Consider the following 19,120-nt stretch of genomic DNA (forward strand, 5'->3'; position numbering starts at 1 on the left):
ACTTTTAACATAGCTCCTGGGTGGAAGTGGTGCCCCTGACATGGGGGGACAGCCACAGGGCTCTGAGCCTGCAGAGCCTCCCTGTCCTGTGCGCAGCGGGGAAGGACCGTGGGCCTGTGAAAACCAATCCTGTCCTTGTGGGCCCTGAGGGTGTCAGAAACAAGGAAGAGGGAGCCTCTTTGGGTTTGCATGTTTTATTAAGATAATCAGTTGATTCTTAAGTTATTTCTTTGTTAATCAGAAAGCATCTCTGTGGAGAGAACAAGCACAGTCTGCGTAGATACGTAAAATATATCAGTCACTTTGCCTCCCCCGAACGTGAGCTCCGAGTCACCCCTCAGCCCCCGACGAGGAAGCTAAAGCCCCAGCCTCTGCTCCACATTGCAGGGGGCGGCCTGGGGAGTGGTGGGGGCGGCCCCATCCACTGGATCCATTCAGCTCTGACAGCAGCTCCTTGGCCACATCAGGGTCTTCTGGGGCATTCGTCCTGGGCAGCCCCGAGCATCCTGGCTTATCCTCTCCCTCTCCCGACCTGCATGTGTAAGGGGCGCCCAGCAGCACTGGTCCTGGAAGAGTCATCACAGGAGGGGCAGGAGGCCTGAGTGAGGGTGCCCCCCCCCCCACGGAATCTCTTTAAGCTGTCAGCTGCTGGGGATCTTGGCGTAGGGGCTGTGGTCATTTCTGAGCCCTTCCATGCCTCCCTGGGCACCTGGCTCGAGCGCTCTGGCGAACAGGGATGAGGCTCTGGACACAATGCTCAAAGGCCTCAGTGCAGACAGCTCTGCCCTTCATCCCGCACACTGGGGCTCAGGCCCTGGGCAGCTCAGGCTGGTCCATCCCAGGCTGCTCCCCACGCTTCCAACACTAGCCACGGCATCAGTGTCCACTGTCCGACAGAGGCTGCCAAGCCACGGCTCTGGGTGTTCAGCTGCACACAGTTCAAAGTCCGGCTCCGGAAACAGCCCTCTCCAGGAGCATGTGGTGGTGCCTGGATGACACCCCTCTGCCCTCACATGCAGCCTGGGAGCTGGGGCAGCGGGGTGGGGGGCCCAGGTGCTAAAGAGCACCCACCTCCAGCCAAGGCTGGGACACCTCCCTCCTGCCAGCACTCAGGGTGTCCCCCGCTTCAAGGGCAGCCAAGGACACACGTCTCCTTCTCTCCCTGCCCATGTCTCCTCTCCCTGCCCATCGGGACAGCCACTGCCTACCCACCAGGTGCTCCTCGTGGGCCAGCAGCCAGGCCCCCGCTGCCTCATGCTGTGTAGGTGCTAATAAGATAGTTGTGTTGATTAGTTGGCCATGCAGACCAGACAGGATGCTGCCGGGGGAGCGGGCCAGGCAGTCGGCCAGGCCTCCCACCTCCCTCCGGCCCCAGCTTCCGGCCCACCGATCGTGATTGCAGAGTCCGTCCTCCGGCAGCAGGGCTGGCCACCCATCAGAGCGCGGCAGGGCCCAGGAGGCTGGGTCCAGGGCACTGGCACAGCTGCAGCTGCACGCTGGCCGTGAACCAGCGGCGGGGCCGGCCCAGGCTGAGGTGCAGGGTGGTGCGGAAGGAGCTGCTGGCGTGCTTGGGGAAGATGATGGTGGTGCTGCGGAAGTGCAGCGCGCGGGGCCGGGGCTCCAGGGTCAGCTGGCTGCGGTAGCTGCGCCAAGTGCAGTTGGGCGCTGCCACGATCGTCTCGCTGTAGGCGGTGACCGTGGGCACCGGAGCATAGAAGACCTTGTCCCGGAAGTGCTTCTCTGAGGCATACTTGACCTCCGAGTTGCAGCTGAGGAGGGCGGGAGGATGCGGGTGAGCCCAGGACCCCCACGTGAACAACATGGACCGCCCAGGCTCTTCGGAAATGCCAAGGTCAAAAGGACAAAGAAGGGCTGAGGGACCGAGCCGGCCTGGAGGAGACTCAAGAGGCATGATGACTAAGTGCCACTCGTGACCCTGGCTGGATCCTGAACTGGCATAAAAATAGGCCCTAAAAGGACATTTGGGGGCCATGGGTGGAATCTGACTGGGCAGTGGTGGTGTTTGCACTTTAGCTGTCCCAGTTTTGGCAAGTGGACTGTCATTATGGGAGAGGATGTCCCTGTTCTTAGGAAGGACACCAGCTGGAGTATTTCAGGGTTCAAGGTCAGCGTGTCACCAACATCCCAAATGGTTCAGAAAAAAATGTTTCGTGTCTGGAGAATGAGATCGCGAGCAAATATTCAAGCCAACAGGGCAAGACGAGAAGAACCAATGAATCTATTTTATGGGAGGTCCCTTGTATTCTTTTTTGTTGTTGTTGTTTTTGTTTTTGTTTTTTAGGGTCGTACCCATGGCATTTGTAAGTTCCCAGGCCGGGGGCCAAATCAAAGCTGCAGCTTCAGGCCTACGCCACAGACACAGCAATGTGGTATCCACGACATGTCTGCAGCCTACACCACAGCTCGTGGCAACGCTGGATCCTTAACCCACTGACCGAGGCCAAGGATCAAACCCGAGTCCTCATGGATACTAGCCGGGTTTGTAACCTGCTGAGCCACAACGGGAACTCTGTTCCTTGTACTCTTCCTGTGATTTTTCCATAAATTTGAAATTTTATCAAAATAAATTTCTCCCAAAGTAGCCTCAGCACCTCAAGATAAGTGACCCACTCCCGAGGGACCTACCGCGCCTTGTCCCCCAGCTCTGCTCCCAGAGAACTGCACTGGAAGGAAGAGCTCCAGGGAGGGGGCGGGGACTTCACCTGTCCCATCCTGACCGCACCCTGCAGGTGATCCATCTGGGAAGGGAAGCCGTGGTCCTCAGGGCCCAGGCAGCTCTTGCCACTCCTGCTGGGACCTCTGATAATAAAAACTAAAAAGGAGAGCTTGTTGGGAAGAGAAACCTATAAAGTGGACCTGTTTTTTTCCGGGGACCATATCCAGAGCCAGAGGAGCAGGAGGCAGTGCGCGTCACCTCCTGGCTGCCCAGGATGACATGGACAAATCCATCCTGAGAGCCCCGTGGGTACGCGGGTGAGACCCAAAGACCCGAGACTCCATCTTCTGGAAGCCTGACCCCCAGAAGGCTTCTCAGGAGGGCAGATGGCTGGAGGAAAGCTGTGGATGGGAAACGCCTGAACACAGAAGGCCAGGTGCCACCTGAGATGCCTCCACGTGGGAGGGCACCTAATACACAAGTGGGCTCCTTGGGAGATAAAGGTGCGAAATTACAGTCACCTGGATGCAGTGTTCACACACTCTGAGGGAAACACTGAGTGGGAAAGAGGGTCCTGGTTTGCCCATAGAGTTTGGTTACAGATCCCTAAAAACCTGGCAGGACGGGAGGGGAGAGGGAGTTGCATTAGGTGTGTGAGGGGTTATGTTGATTGTTTTCCAAACTCTCTGGGTGATTGGATTTGAAATAAAAATCAGGAGTTTCCTGATGGCTCTGCAGGTTAAGGATTTAGCATTGTCACTGCTGTGGCTCAGGCCACTGCTATGGTGTGGGTTCGATCCCTGGCCCTGGGACTTCCAGGTGCCTCAGGCACAGTCAAAAAAAAAAAAAAAAAAAAGTAAAATAATAAAATTAAATCAGCCCGGTTGGAGGTGAAGGTTAGTGTGCAAATAAATGGCCGAATGTGAGCCTGGGACGGGGGATGGGGGACAGGGGACAGGGAAGGCTGCCTGGGAACAGAGTCTCTTCGAATCATGGCTGTGCCTCCTCAGGGTGCGGTGCCCAGAGGGGCTGCCTAAGGGAGGGGAGCCCCCTAGCCTGGCCTCCCCTACCCTCTAGGGGGTCAGGACCAGCCCCTGCCCCACCCCCACCCGGCCAAGCAGCCCCACTCACCGGATCTCGTGTGTGGGTTCAGGGTTCACTTCGATGCTCTCCCCAAAGAACACAGGCAGCATCCGGGGCCTCATCTCTCGAGCCAGGGCACTTGGGGGGAGGGCAGGGGGCTATGGGGAGAGTCAGGGACACAGGGTCACAAGAGCAGCCTTTCACCACTGCAGCCTCAGCTCTCTGCCGGGCAAAAGGGTCACCCTGCACCCTCCAGCCCCAGCTTAGTCTGCTTTGTGGGAACCATCAAGAAGCCCACCCCAGCAGTTCCCACTGTGGTGCAACAGGATCAGTGGCATCTCCGCAGAACCCGGACACAGGTTCGATCCCTAGTCCAGCACAGTGGGTTAAAGGATCTGGCACTGACAGTGTAGGTTGCAATTTCAGCTCAGATCTGATCCCCGGCCTGGGAAACTCCATATGCCATGGAGCGGCCAAAAAAGAAAACGGAGGAAAAAAAAGAAAAGAAAAAATAAATAAATAAATAAAAAAGCCCATGCCTGTATCCTTCTGTGGAATCCAAGCACTCAGATGCCTATGGCGCCCCACCATGCCTGCCCCCCAGTTCCCAGGCATCGCAATAAGGGGACATGGTAATGGCCTCTTTCTATACTGCTCAGCGCACACCAAGCCCCCCTTGGTGACAGGCAGGTCAAAGCTCTTGGAGGGGCTGTAAAATGCACTCGTCCTTGGAAAGGGTGCAGCTCAGGGCTGGAGGCAACTCCTCGAGGGGGAGGGAGGGGATTCCTGCCACACCTGTGCTGTGACACATCTGCAGGGGGAGGGAACACAGGTGGGAACATCTCAGGAAGGAGGGTGTGGGCACTGGGTTTTGCCCAGCACCTATTTGTGCCTCCTCAAGGACAAGGATAGGTTTAGGCATGGGCCTGTGACTTGAGTTGAACCGAAGAGGCCTGCCCAGGTTTTCTGAGTTATGGGGAAAGCCACCTTGAGGTACCTAATCATGTGGTGGTTGGGCCGGGGGAGGGGGGGCAACTTGACACCACTTGAGTAAAACCTATCCAGAAGTGAAGTAATATGGAGGAGAGCAGGGGTCAAAGATGGCAAAAGGTCAAGTCTTGCCAATACCGACAGCCTGGATCAATCCATGCCTGAAGCCAACTTAGTCGTGAGCCCCAGCAAATTCACTTTGTGGCTCAAGACAACTTAAGTTACTTTTCTATCACTTGCAACCAGAAGACTTTCATCAAGGTGGAAAAAGAGAATACTGTGATTAAAGGCAGCTATCTATAGCCCCCTTGGGAAAGAGCCCCTTCAGGTATATGCAGAGAAATTGCTTCCTGCTCCCCCTTCCAAGTCAATCCCTGAAGTCCACACCTTGGGGCAACAAAGAGTCAAAGACCACTGCCACCCAGTTCTCCTCTCAGGGAAGTGGCAGGAGATCCCCCATCCTACCCTGCAGTCCACCCCTCAACCCCAGGTTCAGCCCCAAGCCACTCTGAGCTGAGGTAGGAGAAGCTCTTTATCCCAGACTTAGCCCTCTGGGCTTCTTCTCCCCTCCCACACTGTCCCAGGAAAACCTTCAGCACCCAACCATCCTCCAGTGACACTAAATCCACAGGAGGACCCAGAAAAGCAAGCATTTTGAAGGAGAAATCTGACACGTGACCGGACCAGGAGCCTCTCCAGAACCTTCTAAAGTAGCACTTGGCAGAATCCTCAGCATTCGCCGTGACTTCTTCCCATCAGATAAGGCTCTACCCTGACCGCAAGCCCGGACTTGAGCTGGGGAACCTCACGTCTGCAAATCAGCCCTCAGTTTTTCCTTCTTTTTTATGTCCTGTGTGGGCTCGCAAATACCAACCCATCATCAGCCAGTCCCAGCTCTCGGCCTCCACCCACACAGCGGGAAGCATACATCCCAGCCCCCTGGGGGATAGGGGCACATGACAAGTTCAGCCTGTGATGCGTGTCACCTCCAGACCAAGGATTTCACTGCCAGTGCAAGACCCTTTAGAGTTCCCTCTTCCTTTGGAGGCATCATTCACGATGGTGGCTACTTCGCCAGCATTTGACCCTCAGTTCCTCCCAGAGGCAGACCGCCCAGGCTCCACATCATGGTCAAGCCATGATGACCATTCAGTGAGAGCCGGAAGGAAACCTCTACTGTCTGACCGACGTGACTGCTTTGGAGATGTTTGTTACATAGCATCACATAGTGAAACTAACCTATGCAAGTACAGCAGCTGCCCCATGCAAGGCCACTTATTGCCCTGCCTCTGCTCAATCACCAAGTGCTCAATCAGCTCAGGAGACGTGGGGTGTGGGTCCCTCATCCACCTCGTTCACAGGGCCTTCCTTGTCCTCACCTAGATCACAGCAGCTGATGTTTTTTAAGTTTTATCTGCAGCAGGCACTTCTCTGAGCACACCATATTTTCACTCATTCAATCATGGGAGGGAGCTGTTACTGGTATCCCCATTTCATAGATGTGAAACTAAGGCTCAGAGTGGCTAAGTAACTTGCCTGAGGCCACACAGCTAGGAAGAGGCAGAGCTGGGTGGTTTTTCGTTGCTGCTGTTGTCTTGCTTTTTGGGTTTTTTTTGGCTGCCCCGTGGCATATGGAGTTCCAGGCCAGGGATCAGATCCAAGCTATAGTTGCAACCTAAGCCACAGCTGTGGCAATGCTGGATCCTTAACCCACTGTGCTGGGCTGGGAATGGAACCTGCATCCCAGTGCACCCAAGATGCCACCAATCCTGTTGGGCCACAGCGGGAACTCCCAGAGCTGGAGTTTAAACCTTGGTGGTCTGGCCACAGACTCTTGACCCTCACCCATGCTCCTCTGTTCCCTCTCCTACCCACAGGACTTGCACTGCAGCTCCAAGTCCTGTCCTGTCATCTCCTGCTCAGAGCAGGCTTGCCCTCATACACAGGATCAGGGAACTACCCACACAGGACTCTGCCCGTCTTTCACCAGCCTTGGCCATGCCCCAGGCTGCCTCTGCGCCTTGGTGTATGCTGTTCCCTCTCTCAGAAATGTCTTTCTGATCCTTCTCACTTGGTCCTAGTGCAACAACTCAGTCCCCAGCTCCCTGTCTTCCCAGTCATCTTCTGCGGGGTCCCTGGAGATCCCACCTGCTGGCCTCTATGGCCGTGACCCCTTTGTGTGTCTGTCACCCCCAGACTGTGAGCTCCTTAAGACTCAGGACCTGATGACCTCCTTGGCTCCAGGGCCTGGTACCTCGCAGACCCCATGCTAGCCAAAGGAAGGACCTCATGAGCAAAGCAGCACCCTGCCCCCCAATCTGTGAGCCCCCCAGGCCAGGTCCACACCTGTCTTCAAATTTGGTATCAGCCTATGGACATGGTCACCACAGCCTCAGATGGTGTCCCCAGTACAGGGACAGAGGAAGGACCACAAGAAGAGAAGATCCGAGACTTGGAGAAAGAAGGGGGGTCCCCACAGGCCCCCAGCAGCTGTCCTCAAGGTGGCCCCCTCTCTCCCTTGCTGGGCGTGGCAGGTGGAAGAATGACCTGAAAGCTGTGCACATCCTAGTCCCTGGAATCCAGAAACGTGTGACCATATAGGGCAAAAGGGACTCTGCCAACGTGGTTAAGGACCTTGAGATAGAAGACTGTCCTGGATGTTCCTGTGGGCTCGATGTCATCACAAAGTCCTTGTAAGTGAACAGGAGGAGGCAGGAGGGTTGGCGGCAGAGAGAGACTGAAGATTATGCTGCTGCCATAGGGAGGGAGGAAGGGGCCGCAGGCCAAGGAGTGTGGGCAGCGTCTAGAAGGTGGACAAGGCAAGGCTTCTCCCCTAGAGCACCGAGAAAGGACGTCTTTGCCAAGATCCTGGATTTTAGCCCGTGAGACATAGTTTAGATTCCTAACCTTCGGAACCATAAGATATTAAATATGGGTTGTTTTAAGTCATTATGTACGCGGCCATTTGTTACAGGGGTGATAGGAAGCTCATGCACGGTGGGGCCAGGGCAAACAACTCCCCTCTTAGGGCTGCAGCCTCCTGTCCCCATAGTGGGGCAACAGGAGCACACACCCCCCTACCCCCCACACCAGGTACAGTTAGGACTGAGTGATTCAAAGTGTATAAGCGTGTGGACAGTGCCGGGCATGGAGCGAGCACTGTGTACAAGTCGGCTTCTATCATGAGCACGGTTCACAAAGGTTCAAGGGGTGGGGATGGGGGTCCTCTGGGGAGAGTATAATCCACACCCTTGACCTTGAGACAACCCTGTTCCTACCTTCCAGAGGCAAGCACATATCATTTCAGGAGATTTAAATTTAAAAGAAAATAGTGACAAGATTCAGGCACTTCCCGCGGCTTCTGTGGCTCTATTAAATCCCCACTGACCTCAGGTGTAAAAGCCCACAAGCTGATGTTCATACAGGATCATACTCTCTCCCCAAAGACTATCTGAAGTACAGCATGTTCTCACATGTGTGCAGGGGTTTGCTGAGCACCTACTATGCGCTGGTCACCATGTGGGTTGGATGAGGCACGGTGCCTTTCAGGGCTCTTCTTGCTCAAGAAGGGGGTGACATGTGGACATGAAGAGGAGAGAGGATGATGCAAGCATGTGAGAGCATGTGAACATGGATGCTAAGGTTTTCGGGTGTCTCTTCTCTCCCAACAGGTACAAGGGCTGGAGGGAGGGACGGGCCGCCTGCTACCGGTTTTTATCACCCCCCACCCCCGAGGAAGAATAATTCCCAAGCTCAGGAGTAGGGAGGATTTCCTTGGGAGGCAAAGCATTCCGTGCAGAGCTGGGTACCACCATCCCTCTCAGGTCCACCCAAACCTCCCACCACAGCTCGAGGGCACATTCAGGGCCCCCTTCCAGCCAGATCTCACTCTACAACTGACTAGCTGCCAGCAGAGGAGACAAGGCTGACCTCACAGGCTGGGCCAAGAAGCTGGAGCTCTGGGCACAATTTTCCAAAGAGCCCCTGGTGGAAAAAACATCTAGAATCCACCCCCTGGGATAGGGGAAGCAGCTGAAAACCCAGATGCAGGCTGGCATCCAGGGGCCTGGGCGACAGAACAGCTCCGGAAGTCATTGCTGAGGCCCAAGGCCGGACGCAGTGTGGGAGATGGTGGAAGCTCCTGGCTGCCCCACAGCCACGGATATTGCTCAGAGCCCAGCCTTGCAGCTGCAGCGCTATCTTTTTTTCTTTTCTTTCCTTTTTTCTTTTTTTTGCTTCTTAGGGCCACACCCACAGCTTATGGAGGTTCCCAGGCTAGTCATCGAATCGGAGCTGTGGCTGCCAGCCACAGCCACATCAGATCTAAGCCACATCTGTGACCTACACCACAGATCACAGCAACACCGGATCTTTAACCCACTGGGTGAGGCCAGGGATCGAACCCACAACCTCATGGTTCCTAGTCAGATTCATTTCCACTGCGCCATGATGGGAACTCCTGCAGCGCTATCTTAACATCAAAATGGCTGGGAGCAGGCCTGGAAGGCACACTGCTGACCTCACAAAAGCAGTCCCAGAGCCACACTGGACAGATGCTTCTCAGAGATGGGGTCACATTCTGATTGGAGCCACCAGGGTGGGGGCAGGCCAAAGAGGGGGCTCAGGCTCCCGCCCAGGGGACCCCCTGCTGCTGCTGCACATGCTAGCCTGGTCTGGGCCATCTGTAGCAAAGGAAGCCCCCAGGCACACTTCTCCTCCCCACCCCCCAATCCTGGGGCAGCCGCACCCCAGCTCATTTCCCCAAAGGCCCGGGTTCTTGTTCTTCTCTGAAAAGGACCTAGCAAGAGACATCACCTCCAGCCACCTGCTCACTGTGCCTCAGTTGGCTTATCTGTGCCGTGAGGCTGTGCCATTGGTGAGGCCCACAGCCCAGATTCCCAGGGCGCAGGCTGGGCAGTGTCCTCGGGCCCCCTGGGGGGCAGGAGCAGGGGCAGATCAGCTGAGTCCCTGGTGCAGAGATGTAGAGAGCTGAAGGCCAGACCCCTGTCTCCCAGACACTGTGCCCCACACCTGGGATGGCAACACAGCTGGACCAGCCTCCAGCTTCCAGCCCCTTCTAGGGACCCGGAGAGCCCTGTTCCAGCCTGGCTCCTTAGAGGCAGCCGGACCCAGGGAACAGTGGGCAGCAGGCTGCCCTCCGCCCCCAGGCCCCACCCACCTCACCCACTGAGTCATGTGCCTTCCCCAGGGTAAATACAGGATGGCTGCAAGTAAAGATACATTGTGCACTCTGCAGAGCTCCCCCTTTCTGGCTGAGGTACAGGGCTCAGCCCAGAGGACGGCAGAGGAAGATAAGCCCTTGCTGTGAGAGTTCCGTGCCACCCCGAGACGGCCCAGCCTGACCCAGGGTCTCTGCTGGGCTGGCAGGGACAGGTAGAGACAATACGGTGGTGTTCGTGCCCCAGCCTGGGTGACGCACAGTGCCCCCCGCCACCTGCCACAGCGTGGGATGTGTCTGAAGCCCACACTGGGACCCTCAGAGCCTCCAGTTTTCCCTTCAGTCAGGAAGTATCAAGCTCCCCCTCCATGGAGGGTGAGAGGCAGGAGGAAGGGCCAGGGAGACCACACACTGGTACAGGGGAGAGACACCCTCACCAAAGCCACAGGGAGCCTTTGTAAGGACTGTCCATCCGTCTATCCATCCATTTATCCATCCACCCATCCACTCTTCTGTCTATGCATCTGGCCCTTCTCAAAGCCACTGACCTTACTGGCAAGAGATGGCTTTTGCTGCGATTGAAATTAAACTTAACTTCACTGTGCATTGAGATTAGAGACCAAAAGTTTCCATGCTGGGCTAAGGTTGACGCTGAACTTCACCTACGAAGCCATGAGAAAAGCGACCCAAGGAGGGCCATTTAAGCCTCAAGAATTCTCATCTTTCTTTCTTTCCTTTCTTTTCTTTTCTTTCTTTCTTTCTTTTCTTCAGCATATGGAAATTCCCAGGCTACGGGTCAAATCAGAGCTGCAGTTGCCAGCCTATGCCATTGCCACAGCAATGCGGGATCTGAGCTGCACCTGCAACCTACACCACCACTCACAGCAACACCGGATCCTTAACCCACTGAGCAAGGCCAGGAATTGAACCTGTGGTCGTCATGGATACTAGGTGAGTTCTTAACCTGTTGATCCACAACAGGAACTCCTCTCATCCTTCTTATGAAAGGCCTTGGTGGCAAATCAGGGTAGGGAGGGGGGAACTCCAAAAGGCTCTTTGCCCATCCCCAACATGGTACTACAGAGGAGGTGACCGGGGCCAGGCTGAGGGAGCCCAGGAGACCCCAAATGGCACAGGCCTGGAGTCTAAAACTCAAAGCAATGAAGCTGAGCAAACACAGTACCAGAGATTGGAGACAGGGCTGAAGGACTGAGCTACTCCCCAAGACCATCAGACAGGTGGACCCAAGTGAGCAGGATGGTGGTGGGTTGGCTTGTGACCCCCACACAAAGTTATGTTCAGGTCCTAACCCCTAGAACCCATAAAGGGGACTCTGTTTGGAAATAGGGTCTTTTCAGCTGTGATCAAGTTCAGATGAGGTCCCGCTGGGCGGGGTGGCCCTAATTCAACATGGCAGTGTCCTTATAAAAAGAGGGAACTTTAGACATGGGAAACAGAGAAGGAAGAAAGCCACGTGGGATGGAGGCAGAGGCGGAGGGATGCGTCCACAAGCCAAGGGTGGCCAGTCACCACGAGAAGCTGGGACAGACGCATGGGAAGGTCCTTCCCTAGACTTTCAGGGGGAACGGGCCCGGCTGACATCTGGATCTCAGACTTCCAGCCCCTTTGTGACATATCCGTTCCCCCCACCCCAGCAGGGAGGCCAGGAGTCCCCAGGGAAAAAAGGAGAGTCCCTGTCAGTCCCCACCTGGTGGCATTTCCCTAGGAAAGTGGTTCCTGCTTGTTCCCTCATCCCCGGAGTACCTGGCAGGTGTGAGCCTATTTGTCTTCTTTTCACACGAAAGCTACAGGTAGATCGTCTCAGACAGGTGAGCCTTTCACAGAGATGCGGCTGTCAGACGTGTTGCCGAATTTCTGCTGGAGGCCACTTCATCCAGGATCAAGCAGACAGGGGCTGAAAGGAGGCGCCAGGGTTTCTGGCTCCTCGTGGTCTCCCTTTCTGCAAACAGGCTCCACCCTCCTCCACCTGACACACCTGGCTCTCTTCCACCTGCGCTTGCTCAGGCACCTTCGCTGGTCAGGGATACACCTGTGAGCCTGCAAGGGGACCATGCCGGCTGACCCCTGTCTCCTCAGGCCATCTGTCCATCCATTCATCCATCCATTTCTCTTTCCAATTGTCTGTCCTTCTGTCTGTGCATCTATTCATCCATCCTCCATCCATCCATCCATTTATTCATCCTCTGTCCATACCTTCATCCACTCGACCATTCATCCATCCCCCATCCATCCATCTACCTATCCATTTGCCTGTCCATCCACCTATCTACCCATTTATCTCTCCATCCATCCATCCACTCACCTGTCCATCCGTCTATCCATCCATTTATCCATTCATCCACCTGTCCTCTTATCCATCCATATGTCCATCCACCCATCCATTTACCCATCCATCTGACCTTCCATCCTTCCTAATCCTAGGCACTAACTCCCTAAATTCCTAACTCCCTTCCTTCTCTGGCCTCACCCTTGGGAGGTGGGGGTGAGCAGGCATGGTGACAGCCAAGATCCTAAGAGGCAGTTGTAACCAAGATTTCAAAGAGCTGGGCAGCCCCAGGAAATTTTTAAGGATGGGGCAAAGACAACTCACTCCCCACCACGAGTTCTACCTGGACGTGGTCCCCCAAGGGCTCCTCTCAGGATCTGGGTCCAGGGAAGCAGTGCCTCATCCTTAGGGCAACTCTCCAGTGTGCACTCAGAAGCACACTCGATGTATAAACAGACCCTGGGAGATCGGATGGGCTGACAGGAGCAACACACGATGCGGCCCAGGACACTGGATACGAGAAAACCCAGGCCCACACCTGAGGAGGTGACAGCAAAGACTGGCACCTCCTGTCACCACTCCACAGTGGGCCAAGCCCTTCATCAGAGATCAGTGATGTGTCATCAGCTCACCCGCCCCCATGGTGGCTGTACCCTCAAACATGCACCCCAGAGAGCACGACTTGAGATCCCAAATGTCATCTGTGAGCTCCCTGGGGCAGCACAGTGGGACAGGGCTAGTTCCCCAAGCAGCCACATTAACTGGAGGAGCTAGGTGTCTGCCACACGCACTCACTCACCCTTCCTGGGAGCACAACCCTTTCTCCGCAGTGCCCCCTGAGTCCCACAGCTTGGCTGGGCCAGACAGGGAGGAAGGACACGGGCTGCTTCCCCAATCTGGAGCTGGCGGTCCCGGCCCGGGTGCTCGAAGGTGGCACAGACTTGTCTTGTTCACAGCTGTGGCCCTCACCCTGCCTGGCTTAAATATTTGTGGGATAAATGCGGCTGACAGGCAAACTTCTGCTGGCCCGGCAGGCAGCCTGGGCCAGCGGTGCCCTGCAGGAGAGCAGCCTTCCCAACCCCACCCCCCGCCCATGGAGCCAAGCCCTCCACAGAGCCTGTTCTGCATGGGCACCTCTCAGTCAGGTCTCTGATTTGGGTTTCTAATTTAGGGGGTATGGGAGCCCTTGGAGCCTTTTAAAAAATAAAAATAAAACAGTCACAAATACATGTTTAAAAGACCAGATGGAATTTTACTTTCTGCCCTCAGCTTGGTCTGCAAGTCCCTGAGCTGGCCTCTGCCAGCCTCACCGTTGCCACTCAACCTCGCTATCTTGCTCCTGCCTCAGGACCTTTGCACTTGCCATTCTCGTGAACTGACACACTTCAGCCCCAAAACCACAAAGGTCACTCTCTCATTTTTTTCTGGTGTCCATTAAATGTCACTTCCTGGACCACCCTGTCTAAAGGAGCTCCACCCTCACCTACTTTTTGTCATAAGGGCATTTAACAATCCACCTGGTACTCTAGCACATATTTAAGTTGGCGACTGTCTCTCCCACTAGAATGCCAGTTCCAGGAGGGCAGAGACCTTGAGCATCTTGTTCACCGCTATGTCACCCATGGCTTAAAGCGGTGCCTCACATATAGTAAGTGCTCAGTAAGTACTGGTGTGACGAATGAGTCTCAGATCACCATTTGGTGTGGGAATTCCTAGGAACATTACCATCTTGGTTCCAAAGAATGAGCAAGAAAAATTTACGGTCAAGGTAGGGTGGGGGTAGGGGGCTCATAACACCCAGCCTGGTCCTCAGTACCTTTAAAAATGTCTTGGGGTGCAACATCCCAGCCAGCCAGTTACCCTACATCCCTACATCCAGGGGGTACTGTCCGGAAGGTCAGTCCAGTTTATGAAAACAAAGTGGGGGACACTGGGACCTCTCCGAGGGAGTGAAGCGTGAGCAAATTTAACATGCACGTCTAGCATAATAAAGAGGGTGACAAGCTGGTGAGGACCTCAGTGGCCTGGGGGTGGGGACAGAACTACAGCTCACCCCCCTGGCTGGGGCACGTGCTCCCCACTTTGACTGGAAAGGCAGTGCTGGGAACTGGGTGTCAGAGCATAGACACCTACCCCAGGTTGAGACTCAAGAGTCATACAGCGTGACACACAACACAAAGGCGGGCGGGGGGCAATGCGAACCTGGTCCTGTTTGCCACCAGCCTCTTTCTGGGCATTTGAAACCATCGGCTCCAAGATGCAGGAGCGGTTTCTGTCCCTTTGTGCGAGGTCGGCAGCCCATATTTTGCCTCTGTCTGCGCCTGGAATGCGTTCTCAGTGAGTCATCTGCAAGCAGGGCGTCGTTAAACACCAGATTAGCAACCTTTAACAGGAGTTAACCAGGAGGTGGGGCGCCCTGCGTGACAGTAACTTAGGTGACCGGGGCCCCTGCTGCAGGCCCAGGGGCTAAGAAGAGGTTGCCCATGGCAATTGTTTCCTCTCTTCTTATTAAAAACGTCGTCACCATGGAGTTCCCTGGTGGCTCCAGCAGTTAAGGATCTGACATTGCCACTCTGATGGATGGCTCGAGTTGCTGCTGTGGTGTGGGTTCAATCCCTGACCTAGGGACTCCTGCATGCCATGGGTGTGTGTGGGGGGGGGAAGCAACATCTCCAAATCCAGTGGATTCCCAGGCATTTTTTTTTTAATTAAAAAAAAAAAAAAAAAACTCACCACTCAGGTAGTTAATTCGCTACACAGTGAAAAGAAGGATGATGTTAGGTTTAAGGGTAGAGACTCCAAAGCCCAATTTCCTGGGTTCGATTCCAGCAGGGCCACTTACCCACCTTGGGCAAATCATTAACCTCTGTGCCTCAGCTTCCACCTCTGGAAAATGGGTGTAATAGAGCACCTACATACTTCATAGGGATACTGTGAACATGAAATGAGTTGATGAAAGGAAAGAGCTCAGAACAGTTCCTAGCACCTGGAAAGGCTATTTAAATACAGATGTCAGGACTTTCGCAGAAACAGTCCCGGATTTTGCCTTGGAGCCAAATTAAAAAGATCAGAGACAGTGCCACTCCATACCTGGCATCTAGTTAGCAAGGAGGGGAAAAAACTAAAATCAACTAGGACAGCCAAGACAAGTAAGCCAGGCACACTGTTCTTATGGCTGCCTCTGGCTGGCCTGGCTGGCAGAAAAAAAGAAGCCAGAAAAACCTTCTATAAGAAGGATTCTGGGTCAGCTGAAGAATAAAGGGGAAGGCTGGTCCCTTGTCCCTTTCCTCCAAGCCCCATTGTGTGGGACACCACAGGGATTTAGTCCCAACGTGAGCAGCCCAAATATCCCCCATTCAATTGTGCCAAGTCCAAGACATTCTTGCAGGAAGGCTGGCGCGTTCAGACAGCAGGATCAAGTTCACTGCAAACGGCCTGGGTCACATCTATCAATCCCTGGAAGTCCCAAATGCCTCTCTCGCCCCCCAGCCTCCCTAAAGAGAAACCAAAGTTCAAATTCAACACATGATTTGGGTCTAAGACACGGAGTTCCCAAACTTCGCAGCACACTAGAATCACCTGGGGAGCTTTGAGAAACCTTGACGCCCTGTCGCAGCTTCTACCAATCAGATGATAATGTCTGGAGATACAAGGTGGGAATGGATATTTTTTAAAGATTCAGAGAGATTTCAGGGCCCACCCAAGTTTGGACTAAGGAGCAAGGGGCACACAAGTGACATTCCTGTCAATAGGCTGGAAGCAGGGGAACCATTTGTTTCTACTATTGGGAGGATTTCCAGCCGGTGGAAGAAGCAGTTGCTGCCCTGTGAAGTGCCAGGCGAGCATTGTGGGGCGGGGGGTGGGGGGGGTGGGCATGAAAGTGGAATTGGGCTGGAGTTGTGCTCGTTTTTTTTCACCCAGCAGGAAAGATGTTAAGGCGCCTGGAGAGCGGGGGAAATGCCCCTGGGATCACAGGCAGCCTCCCGATTTCAACTTGTCCTTTCCTCAAGTGGTCGGAAGGTTCCCCATCACACCCGCTTGGCTCCTGCCCGCCAGGGAAGGGATGGAGGTGGGGAGAACCCACTCTCCGCCCAGCCACCAAGCTGGGCAACCTCCCTAAGTTCACCTGAAGGTCCCACTAAGTCTGACAAGAGGTAATATCGAGTCTCCTGACCTGGGGTTCCAGCCTTCCCCAGGCACCGCCTCAACTCCACGTCAACATCCCTCAACATCTCAGGACGGAAGCATTCCTGAGTTTGGTTAAAAAAAAAAAAAAAAAAAAAAGGCTTTCACGTTGGCAGCACCGGAGAACAGTAAATAGGGTTTGGACTAGTCGGGGAACCTGGGTACACTGTTTCCGCCTGGGGTTCCAGCCCACCTAGCCTGGAGCCAACTCTGAGAATTTCGGGCAATCCTCGCTCCCTCCCTCTTTTCCTGCTGACGGTAAGACCCACTCCTTAGAGGCCCACAGCTGGGAGTCAAGTCTCCAGGTGCCCAGGTCAGGCGGGACCACCGCCACCTATGTGCCCTGATCCCCATCGGGGATCGCAGTTGTCACCTGGGTCATCTTCTTGTTGGTGGATTGGGGATTGGAAACCGATCCCGGATCCCAGGGGCACCCCGTCTGGGGGGCTAGTCCTGGTCGCCTTTCCGAATTAAGGCGCGTGCTTACCGCTCTGACCTCGCCGGGTCCCGTGGGCTCCGAGGAGGCGCCGGCGCCCCCCGCGCGGGCGTCGAGGATGCCAGGCGCCTGGGAGTAGAAGGGCGGGCTGGGGCTGGGGCTGGGGGGCAGCCCGGAGTCGGGGCTGTCCAGCAAGCCCTCCCGGCTCTTCTCCTTGAGGCTCTCCTCCATGCCCTGCAGATGCAGGTGGCCCACCATGTCTGGGGGGCGCGGGGCGCAGGCCCCCGGTTCCTTGGGGGGCTCCTCCACCGCGCTCCGGGGCCCGGGGCAGGCGGCGGCGGGGCAAGGGCTGAGGGCCCGGGACCTGCGGGCAGAGCCGAGAGGCGGCGCGTCAGGCCGGGAGCCCCCCAAACCCCTGGCTCCTCCGCCGGCCCCGCTGTGCGCGCCGCGCCCAGGAGGGGCCGGCGGTCCCGCGCCCCGATCCGTGCGCTCGGCCGGCCTCCGCGCCGCGCTGCCACGCCGGGCCTGCCGCCCGCCCGCCGCCACTGGTCGCACTCCAGCCACGCCGGGCCCGGCCTCGCCTCCGCTTCGCGCTCCTGCGGCGCGGCCCGGCCCAGCCCGAGGCGCACGCCGCCGCCGGGCCCTCTCAGCACCTTCCCGGCCGCGCCTCCTTTTCTAGGCACCTCCTCCTCCCTCCCCCCACCCCCGGCCCACCCCGCCCCCCGGCTGCGCGGTGGGCAACCGCCCCGTCCGGCGCCTCCACCCGCCCGCGCCCGGGGGACTGCACAGCCCGGCAACCGTCCGGAATAAATAAATACCCCAGTGGCGGCACCAAGGGGTGACTTTGGGGTCCCCAAGTCATCCCAAGTAACAGTAGTACTGACAGTAATGTCCGATGTGGCCATTCGAGGTTTCCTCCAGCTCACTGAAGTCGGAGTAAAAGAATCTTCAGAAACCTCTAGAAGATCTGTAACTTACAACAGAGGGGGTGGAAACAAGATGCTTAAATGCTCGCCAGGCTTCAAGATTGCTTCCTTAGTCCCTCTCTTTACAGCTGGACGGTGGGCCCCTCGGTTTATTTTCTAAGACACCCACCTAGGCCCTGGGTACTTGTGTCTCCCCCCCCCCCCCCCATGGATTATCCAACACCAACAGACTGGGCCTTTGGGGTGGAAAGCCTTGGGGGGAAATGGGGCTGCAGGAGGTGACAAGAAACATTTCCTCAGGTCTCCAGCATCTGGCTGTTTCCCCAGCTTGTTCAGAGCAGGTTCTTGCTCATTGACAAAGTTCTCACCCATCTTTCCCAGCCTTTCCTTCCTCCCAAGGGAGAAGTATTTGCTTCTTGAAGACTGACAAAGAGGTCCTTGCATTTCTAGCTCCCACCCACTCACCCATTCAGACACCTGCCCCCACGACCCCCAGGTGATCCAGCCTTTCTTTTTTTCTTTGGTTGCATGGGTGGCATGGGGAAGTACCTGGGCTAGAGATCAAACCCAAGCTACAACAGTGACAATGCCAGATCCTTAACCTCTAGGCCACTGGGGAACTCCTACCCTTCCACTCTGAAAGCCGGGAATCCAGGGGCACCTGCAGATTGTTTTGAAAAAAGCAAGAATGTGGGAGAGGTTCATATTCCAGCCAAGGGAGCAGAGGAGAGGGGAAGGCTTGAGAGTGTGGACAGATACACTAGTTTGGTTTCTCTTTGGTGTCTGCTCTCAGGGCACCACCTTAAAGCAGGTGCATTCTGTCAGGATTGATGAAGCCCCAACTGTGTCCCCAGCCCTGGGTCAACCTCAGAACCACCCAGGAATAAGATAGCCTGGCTCTGGGGTGCCCAGTCTGATGAGGGGTGTAAACTCATCAGTAAGCACCGCTGTGAGGGTCATGGAGGAAATTAACAAGGCACTGCAAGCCACAGTGGTCCGAGGGACAATTTATTGATGGGATTTTCATGGAAGCCAGCTCTGAGAAGGTGACTTTTTTGGAGGGGGGGTGCCCATGGCATACAGACATTCCCAGGCCAGGGATTGAACCGGAACCACTTCAGCGACCTGAGCCACAGCAGTGACAATGATGGATCCTTAACCTGCTGAGCTACCAGGGAACTCCTGAGGAGGTGACATTTTAAGATGAATCTTTAGCAGCCACACTGTGACCTGAAGAAAGAGAGTTAGCCTTCCAGGTGGGGGGAACAGCAAGGACAAAGGTGCTTTCAGTAGCGAGAGTGAGGTACATTCCAGGAAGGGACAGAAGGGAGGGCCAGCTTCCTAAGAGTTCAGGGGA

The 19,120-nt window shown here is 55.6% G+C and overlaps 1 protein-coding gene across 4 annotated transcripts; it reads right to left on the reverse strand.

Annotated features, from left to right (window-relative positions):
- On the reverse strand, window positions 179–17,889 carry RFLNA (refilin A). 4 transcript variants are annotated; one of them, XM_021072253.1, is made up of 4 exons: window positions 17,722–17,889; window positions 16,889–17,201; window positions 3,809–3,918; window positions 179–1,769 (listed from the first exon to the last, which is right to left on the reverse strand). In XM_021072253.1, the coding sequence occupies exons 2-4, from the start codon at window positions 17,093–17,095 to the stop codon at window positions 1,436–1,438; spliced, it is 651 nt and encodes a 216-aa protein (XP_020927912.1). In that variant the 5' UTR covers window positions 17,096–17,201; window positions 17,722–17,889; the 3' UTR covers window positions 179–1,435. The 4 variants fall into 4 exon arrangements, with proteins under 4 accessions (XP_020927912.1, XP_005670625.1, XP_001926696.2 ...); XM_005670568.2 differs by lacking the exon at window positions 17,722–17,889 and adding an exon at window positions 16,391–16,466 and having other exon boundaries at window positions 16,889–16,941; XM_001926661.5 differs by lacking the exon at window positions 17,722–17,889 and having other exon boundaries at window positions 16,889–17,246.

Source organism: Sus scrofa, chromosome 14 (assembly GCF_000003025.6).
Source record: "Sus scrofa isolate TJ Tabasco breed Duroc chromosome 14, Sscrofa11.1, whole genome shotgun sequence".
NCBI lineage: Eukaryota > Metazoa > Chordata > Mammalia > Artiodactyla > Suidae > Sus > Sus scrofa.

Excerpts from the sequence above, each read along its gene's own strand:
- RFLNA (XM_021072253.1), bottom strand. The coding sequence starts at position 17,095 with ATGGTGGGCCACCTGCATCTGCAGGGCATGGAGGAGAGCCTCAAGGAG. Across the intron at positions 3,919-16,888 it reads GACCCGGCGAGGTCAGAGCG|CCCCCTGCCCTCCCCCCAAG; the intron begins GTAAGCACGCGC and ends CTCTCCCCATAG. Across the intron at positions 1,770-3,808 it reads GAACCCACACACGAGATCCG|CTGCAACTCGGAGGTCAAGT; the intron begins GTGAGTGGGGCT and ends CGCCCTCCTCAG.